General features: G+C 43.2%; 1 protein-coding gene across 1 annotated transcript in view; it reads right to left on the reverse strand.

Moving 5' to 3' along the window:
• The window catches only part of ACADL (acyl-CoA dehydrogenase long chain), a 563,007-nt gene that overhangs the window by 75,616 nt on the left and 469,866 nt on the right, over window positions 1-17,525 (reverse strand). The window contains exon 10 of the mRNA XM_078680576.1: window positions 3,381-3,467. Coding sequence (XP_078536702.1) covers window positions 3,381-3,467 — 87 coding nt within the window. The remainder of the gene's footprint in view (window positions 1-3,380; window positions 3,468-17,525) is intronic.

Consider the following 17,525-nt stretch of genomic DNA (forward strand, 5'->3'; position numbering starts at 1 on the left):
AATTCACAAGTACTGTGAGCACTGAGTCTGTCAACTTTCTTGATTTAACAGTATATGTAAAAGACAATAAGTTGCACACCAAGCTCTATAGGAAAGAAACATCTGGGAACACCGTGTTACACGCGAGTAGTTTCCATCCCACCAACCTGGTAAATAGCATCCCCTATGGGAAGGGTTTGAGAGTCTTAAGAAACTGTAGTGACCCTGCAGAGAGAGAACGGGAATTGAGGACTCTCAAATCTAGATTTTCACAACGTGGGTATAGTGAGAACTGTTTGAATAGTTCATTTGGTAAAGTCAGGCAAAAAACTAGAGAAGATGTCCTTTTCAAGCATAGAGATAAGTAGAAAGGTATGACTGATAATGAATGCAGACTGATTACCAACTATAATAAGCTGCATGGTTCAATAAGGAAGATACTGGCACGACATTGGCATGTCATCAAAAATGATCCAATTCTAGGCCCTTCGTTGGCTAGTCGACCCCTTATCACCTTTCGTAAAGCGAAATCATTCAAACAAATGTTAGTGAAAACAATGGTGACCAAGGTTAAGAAAAAGAGTAAAAAGAGTAATTGGATGGCAAGAAAGGATGGGTTTCTGAAATGTAGCAAATGTAAAGCTTGTGAACATGGAAAAAATGTCAGTACATACAAACCAGGCCTCTCTAACAGGGTAAAAAAGATAAGAGGACAATATGACTGTAAAACAGACTATGCCATCTATGTCTTGAAATGTGATTGTAACCTGCAGTATGTGGGGAGTACAATTAAACCCGTCCATCAACGGGTGTTACAACATCTTAGGGCGATCAAAAATGCAGATAGATCATATCCGGTCGCCCGGCATTTTGAAAGATTTCATAACAGAGATGTTGGTGGTTTGACTTACTTCGTTATTGATTCTATACCTGTAAATGAAAGAGGGGGTGATAGGATTAAGAAGCTACGGAAACTCGAATCGTGGTACATTGTGGAATTAAATTCTAAAAGCCCTTATGGATTGAACATTGAAGAGGATCTTTATACACACCTATAACTATTGATTAACATCGTATTGTTGAATGAAATATATTATCCAGACTATTGCCCCCTAGACAGTGGCATCCAGTTTTCTTTTTTAAGGTTTTTGTTGGTTTAAATTTTTTTTTATGTTTTCACTTTATGTTGAGCTGAACCTCTGGCCCACTGGGGCAGTACTCTCTAGCTGTAAAAACTTTTTTAGTTGCTGTGTTGTAAATCATGATTGTGGGTATAATTCACTATGGCAAACGGAATGTGGAAAGGATATATATTCCTTGATGGGAATATTTTAGCTCCAGAGTATTAACATTTTATACGATTGAAGAGCATGGTTAAACATTGAGGTTTATAGCGTGTCTCTGCCCACTGGGGCTTAATTGACTACAGAACTGATTTGAAATGTGGTATGGTTATAATATTGAGTGACAACAATTAATGCGATCAATTGTATTTGATACTTCATTTCTATTATATTTAATGGAGCGTCTTACCTTTCTTTAAATGATTATTTGTGTAATTTAGCCGTTTAGCAGTTAAGGATTGTTGACTAATTCCAGCAACATATACAGCGTAAAGAAAGTCTTTTGTTCAGTTCCATGGATTTTATGGGCCATGTGACATGTCACAAGGTACCAGTGCACTTTAAATGTTGTTTGTATTCAAAAAAACGTTATTCGTGATCAAGCCTGCTGGGTCAGGCGAAACGCGTTGAAAAGCGATAATAAAGAAAATCTATCTTCACCACATTGGCGTCGTCTCCTCTCCGTATCCAGTGTTGAGGTTGAGTTGGAATATATATATATATATATATATATACACATATACTTATACATACACACTCTCTGAGTGGGCAGAGTGTAACCTTGAGTCCTCTTGGCGCCTGGTGGAGATTTTAGTAAAATATGCCGAGAGTGATATATATATATATAGCGTTCTTTATTCTTTTAAGCCAGACGTCATGGTGTTCAATAAAATCAACAGCCCTACGTGTTTCACCACTCCTGCGCCTTGCTAATGGGCACCTAACAAAGTCAGCTGACGGCCTTTGTTGACCAAAGGACTTCATCAGCCGCGGTTCTGGCATGCCCATAACTAATATTTTGTTCATGTTTCCTACCAAGGGACACTGAACTCACGATGGGTACATCCTAAAGCGGGGGTAGGACACGCTGGTTCCACAAATACTACAAAGAAAGGCTAATGCACTCACAGGATTTAAGATATGCCTTTATTCTACCGCAGACGCTCACGGGCACCTAACAAAGTCAGCTGACGGCCTTTGTTGACCAACGGGGTTCATCAGCTGCGGTTCTGGAATACCCAAAAGTAATTGTGTTAGGTTTCCTACCAAGGGACACTGAACTCACGATGGGTACATACAAATGCGGGGGTAGGACACACTGATTCCACAAGTACTGCAAAGAAATGCTGGAGCACTCACAGGATTTAAGATATGCCTTTATTCTACCGCAGATGCTTTTCAGCATGATTGCTTTCCTCGGTGCAGCCAAACGAAATCCGACATAAGCAGCCCAATTCTATTTAAACTGTCCCACTATGCCATTGGCTGTTCTCCTAGTCAATCAGAACGGAGGCAACAGTTCTGGCATAGGATGAAGTGTCGGCACTGAGGCATCATCGGTCAAATTCAGGAGTACTCACTGGATTTAAGATACGCCTATACATATATATACATACACATCAATAATAAAAGCTATAAAAGAAGAATAGAAAACATGAATTAAACAACCTAGTCCATGTAACTTCCTAATAAACAACAATGACACGTTTAATGTGGGTAACTAACCAAGCTGAACAAAAGCAGGATTTAAATGAATGATAACTTGCAGGCAAATCTGTAACACAATGCCAATACAAATGATAACTTCACAGCTTTTTCCCTACCACCCAATATAGGATTATAGAAGTCGTCATCATCAGTATCGGATTTACTCTATTTGGCCTTGTAGGTGTAAAATGGGAATATTCCCAAACCGAATATGACATACGTTGTAGGATCTGTGCAAGAGTAGTGACATTCCAATATGACTCACAAACTTCAAATGCATCAATGGACACATATTCTGTAGTTAGTGTGTCATTTTAGGCATCTTGGTGCATCATTACCAACATAGTGCTCCAATATCTTTCAACTCAAGTCTTCAGATCTATCACTGCAGTCCACTTATTTCAGTAACCCCCAACTATACAATTACAGTCGCTAAACACACACATACACGCCCATTTATGTTGAGTTGCACATATTGCAGTTTGGAACTGAAGGATTCTGCATTAGCCCGCAGGTTCCCCATAAACCTAAAACCAACCCACATGACCTTTAGGGACTCACTATACTTACTTTGCAATGGGGTACTCCCACATATAACCCCATCCTCCGTGGAGCTGTACGCCTTGTGTGGCAATAGTGTTCTGGAGATCTGAAGCCCTACAGAAGCAAACACAAATGGCTATAAATGCTCTAATACATTTGACAGAAAACAGAGCCAAGACATTCCTTTTAAACAGTCCAACTGGATGAAAGAAATAAAAGTCATAGATTGACTGAAATGTACACCACGTAAATAGCACCAGGTCAGTTAGGCTTCCCATTTTTGTGCCATTCGTAATACTGTAAACTCTTACTTATTGTGCCGGTGCCAAACACTTATGAATTCTTTTACAATGGTTGACCCCACCCACCCTGAAACCCATGCTGCAGACCTGTGGCGTCTGGTGGATTTGAAAAATTATGGGGCAGAAAAGTAAGATCCGAGTTGCAGTGCACAAGCTAGCATAGCGTAAACTTATAGAGGAGGGGGTTGGGCTAGAATTGCAAGACACTGTACAAGAAACAATAATGAATAGTCAGTTTTAAAATTCCCTACATCCCCCCAATATTTGGTTCCCTACATATAATGCATCCCTTACTCTTTACCACATCATTCAATCAACAATGAGATAAGCTGGGTCAATGAACAAGCGGGGTTAATACTAATAGCTAATGATCGATCCATTCATATCTCCTTACTGCCATTTGTGAACAACCCAGGAAGGATGGACTTCTGAGTCCACCTTACCATGATTTGAACTCTTTATCTCCAGATCATTGCAAATGTCAGAGGCATGCATTAATTCACTAAGCCATCATGCTTATTTGGTTTGCATTTAAAACCCCATTTTGTAGTTCATCAAACATATAGTTTACAGGTGTGAATGTAGCAGATTCAAATTCTCTTATCTTCATCATTTTGTCCCCACTCTGTCAAGCTATTAGCATTCAGACACAGTGGTGCACCATTTGGAGACACTTTTTATATGTACATATGGATGGGTGAACACACACCCAACTTTCTTTCAGGCGACATTTAACCTTGCTTTCTTGATTTCAATGATATTTTAAAATCGGGGTTAGTTACCCGATAAACCTGACAGCTAGTTTCTAAGGCAGGCTCCTTTCTACTCAGAGGTGAGAACAAACACGGGTCACTTCACTAAGGATGTCTGACACCCAAATTTTGTTGCCACTTAAGGCAAATGCTACTTTAATCCTCATGAAGTCCTTGTTATTTCCGATCAGCATTTCACGTAGAAAAAAAACATGTTTTTGTAGGTAGTGGAGTGAGCAGTTCAGGAAATATCCTGGTCTACAATGGTGGCAGTGTTTTCTGTATTCCTTTCACTCTGCTTGTCCTCTTTTTTCTCTCATCTACACCATTTTCCTCCTCCCCTTCTTCAAATGCTACATGCTCCACCTAGTGTCATGAAGTCTTATCTTTAACTCTCTCTCGTTGCATTTTCCATCTATCTTGTTGGATTTTTTTCTTGAGCTGCTCTCTTACCATCATGTTTTCACTTTCATTTGATGTTGCTGTTAACTTATTCCTCCATATCAAATGTTTTAAGCTGCATTCCCAGCGCCGAGTGCGTTGCTTATATTTTGGCATGGCCTGGGCAGGCCAGAATTTGCCTTGCTTACTTTTCAGGTCTCGCCTGAACCAGCGCTTGCGCTGGTCTAGCGAGACTAAAAAGTAAGGGCTTAAAAAAATGCTACCGTCGGCTACAGCTTGTAGTGCATGTTTTATTTTATTTTTGGAGTTTTATATAGCGCTGGCTAGACCCGGAGGTATCAGAGTGCTTTACATAAGGTAGAACGTGGACAGTAGACAGGTTACATACAATAGATACACAACATCAATGTCCAAAACTAAAAGTGCAGCTGAGCAAGGGAAAGATCACAGTTACACTTAGCAAAGCGGAGATGGGAATAAGGCAGACAGTAGTAGGAAGGAGAGTTCAAGACCAAATAGACCGGCACCAACAATGGGGGACGAGAGGTGAGTCCATCCCACCTGGCACGAACATAGGCATGTGCGCGAGCGCGCGCTTGAGCATAGGTGCCATATGGCATTCCTCATGCTCATTGAGCGCATCGCTTGCCCCGCGCTATCACTTTCACTTTTGTCACTTTCATTCTGGCTCCTCTGCTCCTCGCATTCCCCCCTCCTTTCCCGCCCAGACCTTTGATGCTCTGCTCGCATCTCCCTCCTCCCTTTTCATCAGTTTCTGACTCCTCTGCTCCTTGCATTCCCCCCTCCCTTCTCGCCCAGCCCTTTGATGCTGTGCTCGCATCTCCCTCCTCCCTTTTCGTCAGTTTCATTTTGGCTCCTCTGCTCCTCGCATTCCCCACGCCCAGCCCTTTGATGCTCTGCTCGCATCTCCCTCCTCCCTTTTCCTCCTCTTTTTTCGTCACTTGTTTTTTTTGGCTCTGCTCGCTTCTCCCCACTCCCTTTTCAATATTTTCATTTACTTGTTCCTCTCCCCTGATTAAGGCTTTAAACTAGTCAACAACAAGAACACACGTGGACCACTTCCACGAAGACAGTACAATTGCATCCGAGTCACCACAACTACTCCATATATGCCATATATGTCCGATTGCTATTCTTTCACTGCGCCTCCTTCTCAGCATCCTATTCACTGTGCTCTTTAAAGTGGCCGAAAAGTGGAGAAACTGCTAAGAAATTAGAAAGTGGCGAGTAGGCAATGTAAAACTGCATAAAAGCAGCTGTCTTCTAAAGTAGGCCATTGTACAGCTCACATAGAGGTTGTTGCTGGTGACATTCAGGTGTGGGTGGATCGTCAGGCAAACTGTGTAAGTGTGAACATGCATCTGCCCCACCCCTTTGCTGGATTCCACAAGGGTTCATCCTACACACTGGATTCATGAATATCAGTGGTGTTTGTCTCACGTGCTCGGTGGAAGGTACTCGGGCACACTGGTCCACTTCTCCTGGAGAATGCAGGCTCATTTGATGAGTGGATGGGGCTAATGGGGTGCTCGGCCTGGAAATTACCCATACCTGCTCTGCTCTCTCTCTTTGTCTCTTAGTCTGACCTTGCTCTCTTCTTTATTTCACTAATCTTACCAGCTGTTCAGCCACATCTCATCCTTTATTTCTGCTCCCTTCCCTCTGCAGCCCATATTGCCCACTCCTGTCCCTCCACTACCCCCATTTTCTTCTTCCCCTTTGCCGCTCCTCCACTTTACTCTCGCCTCTCGGGTGTCCCTGCTTCTCTACCCATCTCGGTTTCTCTCTCTCACTCTTTCCTATTCCCTCACTGCTCTTCCGCCTTTGTGTGCGTACGACTCCTCCACTGCGCCATTCTTCTTCTCTACTCTCTTGTCTTCTCAATGTCAGCCTCCACTCTCCGGCCAAGTCCACTCTTAATTTACTTCTACCTCCCCCAAAGCACCACCTGCCACCATCTCTGCTCTCCCCCGTCTGCAGGTTGCACCGTGCCCAACCTGCGCCATCTCTGTTCGTCATGCATCTCCTGCTCACTGCCGCCCTGTCTTACTGTGCAGTTGTATCAACAAGCATTGGCATTGCCAATAGGTCTCGCCTTTGGGACCTTATAAGTGTTTAGCCATGCAACAGTTGATGTCCTTGCACCAAGGATATTGTGCTGCATAACTAAATACTTAATGCCAATGCTTGTTGCAATTTGCACGAGAGTGAGGCCGGGCGCGGGGGCAGAGGTGGAGGGACCTTGGAGCTTGAATTAAATGTTACACACATGTTCAGGTGGGCCTGGGGTGAAGTGTGCACGTATGGTCGTACGGGTGCCTTGCTGTGACCAGCCTGACATGCGCACTTGAACCCTCAGGAGCCCGGGGGATTAGTCACCGACCCCAGGTCTCCGAAGGAGCTTTGGCAGCGCCTGCTGGAGTCAATCATGGCGCTGCTCTCATGCAGTTTACTAACAAACAGCAAGGGAGCAGCGTCATGACTGGCTCAGGACATGGGGGGGGGGGGATCTGAAGGGCCAAGCTGGTCACAACTTCCATGCACACCCTGAAAGTCCCGAGTGTTCTTTGAAAATGAGAGGGACTCGTGGGAAGGTGCTGCCATGGCAGACACGAGTCACTGAGTCGTGCAAGGTGCAGCTCGGGAAATGTGTGTTATACCAATGTACTAGAGTGCAGTAACAGTATAATTCCATATTAGAATGCGTTAAGTATAAAACAAGGAGATGTTCATATCCTGAGTTCAGTACGCCTTGTGAATACAACAATGTACAACATGGGAGGGGTCAACAATAAGGTGCAGTTTAAGTCATAGTCCTGTTGCGCTGACAAGCTACTTAATCAGGCCATCACGGTGAGGTGCTGCTTCCATCCAGTTCAACATGGGTAGGCCAGGCCAACATCTCATCGACCTACTACTACCACCAATATCTGTGGGACTGGTCCCACCTCAGCCCTGACTCAAGTCTTCCGCCATTACCATCAGGGGGGCGGGAGGTCGGGAGAGGCACAAGCACACCAAGAATCCCCAAGCGGCAACAAGATTGATATCTTAATGCCCAGCGATAGCCATTTAAGCACTATATGGGCCTTAAAAAGTGGTGCTACTCATCTTAGGGTAAAGCACAACCAAAGGGGATGATGGACGGAGTGTTCCACATTGCAAGCACTCACCCCAGTCAACTGATCTGGGTTTAATCCATCATCATAATTTAGCTCACTCCGCCACCCCAGTTCAGACATGGTCATATGCAAATCAGTCTGACCCTGTACCTCATGAGAACAGTCCAGTTGAACTGCCAAGCCAGGTCTTCCCTGGACCGGAAACAAACACCTGGGACCGGTTTCTGGCTGATGAGCCGTCATCAGCCAGGCTAGCTTGAATCCAGTGGCAAAGTGAGCAAGGGACCCACGTCTGGACATACCATGCCAAATTAGGGCAAACAAAGCAAAACCAAAGGGGAGGCATGGTGAGCAAAAGAATGATGGATTTAACCCAGATCTCTTGACTGGGGGTGAATGTTATGTTAAAATAAATTTATAAAGCGCGCATACACCGAGGAGGTTTCTTGGCTTACAATGTTTTCAGAACCCAAGTCCGAGTGCACGATTAGAAGGCTTGACGAAATAGCCAAGTTTTAAGACAACTTCTAAAACTAAGAAGAGTAGGACAGAAGCGTATTTTGGAGGGGAGAGAGTTCCAGAACATGGGGGCCAGGACAGGAAACCTGGCACCACCAATGCGCTTTAGTCTGTAGGAAAGCAGAGACAGAAGTTGCTTGTGTGCTGAACGAAGGTTACGCGTGGGAACATGCTTGTGAATCAGATTGTTCACAAATGTAGGACTTTTCCCATTGAGGGATTTAAAAATGAGGCACCCGACCATAAAGGCGCAATGCTGGATTATTGGGAGCCAATGGAGTTGTTTCAGGAGGGGGGTAATATGGAGATGTCTGGGTTGATGAGTAATCAAGCGAGCCACCTGGTTTTGAACCAGTTGTAAACGTTTGGAAAGATAGAGGGGAATGCCATAGTAAAGTGAATTGGCATAGTCAACATGAGACATAACCATAGCAAGAATCACCTGGATTCGAGCTTCAAAGGTAAGGAATCTGCAGATCTTTTTTATTTTCCTAAGTTAGAAAAAGCAGGTAGCGATCACTGACCCTATCTGAGCCTTCATCGTGAGGTCCTGGCTGATGATGACCCCCAGGCTCTTGGCCGTGGTCGATGGCGAGGGAGCTTGGCCAAGTTCCCCAGGCCAGAAATGAGAGCACCAGGGGTTCTTAATAATGCCACCAGTGAGGACTAACTCTGTCTTGTCCGGATTAAGCTTAAGAAGATTGCTGTTCATCCACTGACTGATAAACAGCATGGTGGACTGGAAAGTGTGAACAGACTCCAAGGAGTTACTGATGGGGAAGATGAGTTGAAAATCGTCTGCATAATTGAAGGTGCAGACTTTGTGTTCTTTCAAAGCTCGGACAAGAGGGAGGAGGTACAGAATAAATAACAAGAGAGAGGGCGAGAAGCCCTAAGGGACTCCGCAGGAGATGCTCACTCTGGGAGCGATGAAAGGTGCTGTCCTGACTGCCTGTGATCAATTCTCCAAAAAGGAGATAATCCACCAAAGGACAGGTCCAGTGATTTCCGCGTCTCTGACACGATCGAACAAAAGAGTGTGGTCGACCATGTCAAAGGCCGCAGAGGGGTCAAGCAGGACAAGGGCCTGTGGAGAACCAGCGTCAACCCTGTCACGAAGAGAGTCTAAGACTGTGAGTATCACTGCCTCAGTGAAGTGAGCCGGGCGAAACCCTGCCGGGTTGGAATCAAGGAATTCAGAATCTTCTAAGAACTCAGTAAGGCATCTCGTGACATGAGTTTCTAGAACCTTGGCAAGGTAGGGAAGGAGAGAGATAGGGCGATAATTTGTTAACAATTGAGGGTCAGCCCCCGACTTCTTCAAGAGGGGAATGACAATGGCCTCCTTGAAGGTAGCAGGGACAGTGCCCTGGGATAGTGACTGATTCAGAAGATGGAGTGCAGGACTGGGAAGGGTAGAGACAATTTATTTCAAAATACTGGGGGGACAACAGTCGGTAGGAGAGCCTGTCTTGACCTTAGAAAGCAAGTCCACAAAAGCAAGCTCGGTGATGCTTGGAAATTGTGTAAAGGTGCTATGGTTTTGGACGACAGTAGGGCTGAGCGGCAGGTTATTACACAACGGAATGCTGACCTTTATCATTGCAATTTTGTTGATAAAGAAGGAGTTCAAGGAGTTACAGAACTTTTGCGAGGGGACGGGTTTGATAGAGATTCTGTCAGGATTAGATAGCTCATTTACTATAGAAAAAATCTCTTCTGTACGATTAGAAGTGGACAACATTTTAGAGGAGAAATATGTTGCTTTGGCAGTCAAAATGGATTTTTTATAAATCTTCATCGAATTTATATAGAGGCGTTTGTCTTCAGGAAGGTACTTGCATCTCCAAGATCTTTCTAATTGCCATACGACTAATTTCTGAGTTTTTAGCTCGTCAGAGAACCACTTATGAGCGTCATGACGGCGAGGGGCATGTACTTTCTTGAGGGACGCAAATTTATTTCTAGTGGCCAACAACCAACAGGTAAGCTGTTAGTCAGCCTGGTTCATGGAAGAATCGATGGGGGGGGAGAGAATTAGTAAGTGAATCAAGGAATAGAGTTTTATCACTAATATTCCGATTTCTGCGAGTACCTCCTCCTTGACAAGATGATTTAATAGGGAAATTATCAAGAATAGTTAATTTAATTATATAGTGGTCAGACCAGGTGCATGGAGATACCGATACAGGGGACATGGCTATATTAACAGTCCAGATCTGATCAAGGGTATGTCCCTTGATGTATGTATGTATGTATGTATGTATGTATTTGAGCTTGTAAAGCGCACTGCTACCCGTCCGTAGGTTTCCTGGCGCTGTATAACTCTGGGGAACCCATCCTGGCTTTTCCCTGTGGGATGGCCCCTGCTGGGAGTCCCCAAGGTGGAGCCAGGCATCCCCGGAATTGATGGGGCCGTTGTGGAGATTAGGCAAGCTAATGCCCAGAGTTGCCGAGTGGAACCCCTGATTAGAGTAAGCACCGAAGCGAGAATTATCGAGCCCGCTGACCCAAGTCCACGACCCTGCCGCGTCGGGAATCGAACCCTAGTCCCAGGCCGACTTCTGCTCTCGGGTCTGCCGCCTCTAACCAGTGAGCCACACTACTCCACAATGTGAGTGGCCGTGGTAACTTGTTGCACCAGATTTAGTCCAGAGAGTAACTCACTAAGTTAAGCTGATTGGGGACCACCCGATGATTAATTGGCCCAATAGTTAAAGTCACCAATCAGCATGACTTTCCCGTGGGTGGTGACTAAGTGCGCAACCTGTTCACCTAGAGAATGAGGGAACAGGGGCATCCTTTGAGGGGGCCTGTAGAGTAGGACACAAACCAACGGTGTCGCGATCGGTACGCATTCAAGTTTGAGCACTAAATTGTCCACAGAGGGTAGAGCTAAAGAGGGAAGCGTAGAGTATTTACAGTCATGCGGTGTAATGATAGCTACTCCTCTGCCAACTTTCCCCTGAGGATGGTTAGCTTAAATGATGTGATAATCAGAAGGGAGAGCAGCTAGGATGTCAGGGGAGGATTCCTGAGATAACCAGGTTTCTGTAAGCAATAGGAAGTCTGGTTGTTCAAATTTGAGCAACAAGAAGATGTCTAATTGGTGCTTGACCAGAGAACGGGTATTTAGGTATATGACAGAAAGCTTTCGAGCGACATTATGCTCCAGAGTCTGGAAAGGAGTTGCTGTTTGAAAAGTAGTTAATTCGGGGAATATTGTTCTAAGCTGCAAGATCCCCTGAGATTGTAAAGTAGAATAAGTCAGGGTGTCAAGAGTGGAGGGCAGTTTGTGCAGTGTCAATAGTTCAGTACTGCTGTAATGGATTGTGTTTTGGGCATAGTGACAGGCCCCAGGCTCTGTACAGGCGTGGATGGGCGCAGACGGGCTTGCCTTTGACGCACCGCTGCGCGCGTCCGCTGCACTCCCGTGATGTGATCGGCATGTAATAGCTGCTGGCAGCCTAAGCTCTGCCCCGCCTGCACTGTGATTGTCTGAGGGAATCAGCTGGCAGTAGCTGGTCCTGCCTCGCTCGTGAATCAGCTACAGGAAAATTACCCCAAGGTGAATTTTTTTGAATGTTTTGATTTGTGCTGCATTCCGTCCATCAATTGTATGTCTTTTGCTTTCTTGACCTAAGTGCACCAGGTATGCCTAGACGTGGGTCCTGGGCTCACTCTGCCACTGGAATCAGGCTATCTTGACTGAAGAGGGGTGAAACCCCGAAACCGGTCCTAGGATGCTTGTTTCTGGTCCAGGGCGGACCTGGCTTGGCAGTTCGGGCTGGACTGTTCCCATGAGGCACTGGGTCAAGACTGATTTGCATATGGCCAGGTCTAAACTGTGGTGGCATGGTGAGCAAAAGAATGATGGATTTAACCCAAATCTCTTGACTGGGGGTGAATGTTTTAATTTGTGCTGCATTCTGTCCATCAATTGTCCATCTTAGGATAGGCCCCCCTCACATCTGTCCAGGCCTCAGCGATGTCCCGCTGACATTAACCAGGCTCACTGTGGAATAGGTTTGTGACTTCTACTATAGTTACATGATTTGTAAAATTATTTTGCAACTCGTAACCATCACGGGAGGCGCTAGCGAAAATAAACATTGAGAAAAAACAGCGTTTGGGTATCTTTCATTTTGTGATTTCCCTCACTCGCTAGAGGTTTCCACAGTTTACTACCCGAGGCGTGGTCGGAATCGACAATTTAATTCCAAAAGATTCCCTGAATATTGCGCGAAGGGAAGCTGAACAAAATAGCATATTTCCTTTAGCTTATTGACAACCAATCAGTGACTTCACTCAGATACTTGCTGTTTGGCAGTTCAGTTCGGCCTGAATTTAGTTTTAAGATTAGGGGGTAGGGTGGGGGATAGCAATCTTTTAAGGGTGTTTTTGTAATCTATTTCATGACTTATTTTTATTTGAGATCCCCAGACAGAATTATTGTTTTCTCGCCTTATTTGATACAAGTAAAATATGTGGCTTCTGCTCCTTTGTTGTCAGCTGATCGTGCAGTTCTCATTTCAGAGATTCAGGTGGCTTTATTAAGAAGCTATGATGTTTTGCATAACTTTAGCATGTATAACCAACTGACTATTAGGAACACCCTTAACCCCTTGTGTGCTAGTGACGAGCTCAGCTCGTCATTAGGGACGGTTGAGCTGCCCTCATGACGAGCTGAGCTCGTCACAGCCGTTTGAACATTTGCACGCGGAGATAATTTCCCCGCTATGCTGAACGTTCGAAAACGGGTGTGGTTGTGACGAGCTCAGCTCGTCATGAGGGCAGCTCCGCTGTGCTTCATGATGAGCCGAGCTCGTCACCAGCACAGCGGCGGGCCCCCTTCTCCCCCGCACAGCGTGGGAAAAACACCCCGCAGCTAAGGAGTTAATAAACTAACAGTGGCCTAGATCAGGATGAAGTATTCAAAATATTTAGATCAACAATCCAAAATGGTTGAAAGGATTTGAACCCTGCCTAAACCCTCACAGACCGAGCTTGAAGAGAAAATTGTATAACTGGCTCAGACTGGCTCAGAATCAAAGCATAAACCACAAAATACTATTAAATAACTACAGAAGCCAACACAGCTGAAAGAATGTTTGAAACAAAAATGGCTAAAGGTGAATGTTGTTAAAACAATTGGCGACGATAAAGGCAGGTGGGCCATTGCCCAACTAGAATTTAACAAAAAAAGCTATGTATTTTGCATTATCTACGGACCTAATATCGATATTCCCAAACTGTATGAAAAATTGACTATCGAGCTACTTGATTGGGAAGGGGAATTGCTCATAATGGGGGACTTTAATTGTGTTATGAATTATGCTATAGATTCTTCAAGCAAAAGAACTAGAAATAGAATGGTTAAAGGGAGATTTGCTATAGAGGAACTAGCCAGGGTGCACAATTTGAAAGATGTTTGGCGTACTAAATACCCTGCCATCCCTGGTTTTACATTTTACTCATCCCCACATCAAACTCTTTCTAGAATCGACATGGTATGGACATCAGCTAACATCCTAAAAAATTGTGAAATAGAGATCTGCCCTAAAGTCACCTCAGATCATAATCCTATATTGTTTGAATTTAAAATCCTGGACTTTAAACAAACTACCCGGCAATTTTCATTTCCCAGATATCTACTTACTGACCCTAAATTCATCTCTGGTATTAAGAACCACATACAGGAATATATATCACTAAACATCAACTCTACTGCTATTAACTATGTATGGGATGCATGCAAATGTAGCATTAGGGGCTACGCACAACAATACATCTTTCGGGATAATGCTGAAAAGCGAGGGGAAGCTAAATCGGCCACCTCTAATATCGTAACAACTGAACAACAACTTTCTGATGCTATTATCCAAGGCAAAACAAACATCAGAGATTTAAATCTAATATTAGTTTCATTAAGAGCGACATTAAAGAAGACTCTTAGGGAGAAATATAGCTGTAAAATGCACAAATATAAGCTCTCACAATACGAAGGGGGAGATAGGATTGGAAAAATCTTAGCTTACAAAGTAGCGGACAAGAAGGCTAAAACTAGTATAAAAACAATAAAAGGATTAGATGCTAAAAATTATAATGAACCAGAGCTGATCTTGGAACAATTTGCCAAATACTATTGCCATCTTTATACCCCAGAGAATACACCTACTTTAGAAGCAATAGAACTATATTTAGAAACACACAAACTCAAAATAATGGACCAAGAAATAGCTAACCAGCTCAATACTAAAATTTCTACTGAAGAAATAAGCAAGGCTATACAAACACTTCCCCTAGGCAAGGCTGCAGGAGAAGATTGCATACCAATGGAGATCTATAAGATCTGTGAGCGAGAGCTACTCCCTCTATTCCAACAAGTGATAGACTCTATTGGCAAATCGGGAAGTGCTCCTATTTCATGGCGAACTGCTAAAATAATTTTCTTTTTAAAAAAAAACAAAATACCGGAAGAACAGGGATCATATAGACCAATTTCACTAATCAATACGGACGCAAATTTTTTTGCCAAAATACTTGCCAACCGCCTCTCCCCTATAATGCCCGATCTGGTTAATTGCCAACAACATGGATTTGTGGTGGGGAGGGATACCACCGCCCACATCAACACCGCGGTAACTGCTTTTAATGTAGCATCGACTAATTCCACCCCACTCGGAATGGTCATGTTAGACGCAGAAAAAGCGTTTGACCGAGTGGGGTGGGAATATTTGTGGGCCTCATTAAAATCAATGGGCATACAGGGACAATATCTGGGATGGATTCAATCTTTATATGAGACACCCACAGCCATAGTTAGCTATCTCGGCAATAACTCGGATACCTTTTCAATAAAGAGGGGCACTAGACAGGGGTGCCCTCTTTCACCACTGCGTTTTGCTCTAGCCCTAGAACCTTTCCTAAACGCACTAACAGCTCAGGAGCATATTACCCCAATAGAGCATGAAGGCAAGGGCTTAAAAATCACCGCCTTCGCCGATGACATCGCCATATACACTACCGACTTGGTACAAGCTATGCCTAACATAATTAAGGAAGCTAGTGATTTTGGCGATGTCTCAGGCTATCGCCTTAATGTTAACAAAACCCAAGTGGTAGCAAACTATCAACCTCTACAGCTAATAACAGGGCTATGCTCTAACGCTATCTATTTAGGGGTAAAACTTACCTCCAATATAGACAAAATCATTCAAATTAACTATGATCCTCTACTCAAAGATATTACTTCTATACTTAAAAATTGGCATAAAATCCCACTTAGCCTGATTGGACGCATTAATACAATTAAAATGAAGATAATACATAAAATACTTTACCTTTTTAGATCCATCCCGCTACAACTAAATAAATCATACATCAAGAAAATAGAAAGCATTTTTAGCAGCTTCATTTGGGGATACAAAAAAGTCCGTAGGTCAATGAAAGCACTTAAACTACCAATTGAAAAAGGGGGGCTAAACTTCCCAAATCTTACAATTTACTTTTTTGCCACCTTTATCCAACGCATACGTAGCCTCTTGTCTCAAGAAACCTCTCTATTTTACCATCAATTCATGTTAGGGCCACAAAGCAATCAGTTCCTATTCCGGGTACACGACCCAAATTACTACAAGAGAGTGAAATTTAAGACCGCTAGAGCAATTAAAAGAATTTGGGAACAAATTATGGTCACTAATAAAATATCTTTTTTCAACGCCGAATTGCCAATATGGGGGAACCCAGGGATGCCAAACATTTTTTCCGACGATGCCTGTGCCCAATGGATGGATCAGGGAATTAATACCCTAGGAGATCTCTACAGTCCGGAAGGCTTCCTCAGCTCTCATACACTAAAATTACTCTATAAAATTAAAGACACCACTTATTTCAAATACATGCAGATACAAGACTTTTTGATAAATAAAATGAAAATTGAAATAGTTGAGCGATCAGATATTCTCCAATGTATTTACTCGAACTATACCAAATCTCTCATTAGTAAAAGTTACACTCTTCTAAATAAAGGACAAGTGGGTGACTGCGAGAAAATGGCGGATAAATGGACTAATAGGTTGGGCATTAGGATCAACTCTAACCAGATTGCGGGCTCATTCAAACAACTAAATCGGGTGGTGCACTCTTCAAATTTAAAGCTACAACTCTATAGGACTATCACTCAAATATATTACACACCGCAAAGAATTTCTAATTGGAGTCTTGGCAACATCTCTAACGAACGGACCAAATGTTTAAAATGCGATAAGGAAGCCGCCGGCATAGAACATATGCTTTTTCAATGCCCAAAACTTTCGACTTTTTGGTTGGGAATAACTGAAGTTCTCAACAAAAAACATATAATATCACCTGCTCTATCTGCCCACTTAATTTTGTTAGATATACAAGATACTAGAAGCAACTTTCATGATTTACTAACAATAATATTTGCGTGTGCCAGACTGGTCATTGCACGAACCTGGATATCAATAGAACCCCCAAGTGTTATGGAATGGTGGTATCTAATGCATGAAATACATACCATGGAGCTTTCATTGGCTAAACTAAGAGGCCCAAAAGCACTGAAAGGAAGGGAGAAAATATGGGGAACATTTATGGATTAAACTGTGGAGTATACTGTGTGACCGGCAAATTAGTTTGTCTTTTAGTATTTCTTTGTGTTATGATTCATAGCTTTGTGAATATCTATTTTGCAATCTCCTGTCTTATCTTTTTCTTTAAACATAAAGATTTAAATTGTATAGATAATTATAGATAATCATATATATATATGTGTAACTAATGTGATTTCCATATCGTGTTTATTTCTCCTCTTGCAATAAATAAAAACAATTAAAAAAAAAACAGTTGAAAGAATGTGCCAGCATTGTGATTGTGGATCCTGGGCAAACCTGTGCTAAAATTGTGCACCTGTCTGCACAGCAAGCGAACCTGTCGGTGGAAACAGAGTTTGTATGAGCTTTAAGCAACGCCATAGTAGAAGATGTTAAAAACAGCATCCTTTTATGGGTCATTCATTAATATATAATTTAA

This window comes from Lissotriton helveticus, chromosome 3_1, assembly GCF_964261635.1.
Source record: "Lissotriton helveticus chromosome 3_1, aLisHel1.1, whole genome shotgun sequence".
NCBI classification, from domain to species: Eukaryota; Metazoa; Chordata; class Amphibia; order Caudata; family Salamandridae; genus Lissotriton; species Lissotriton helveticus.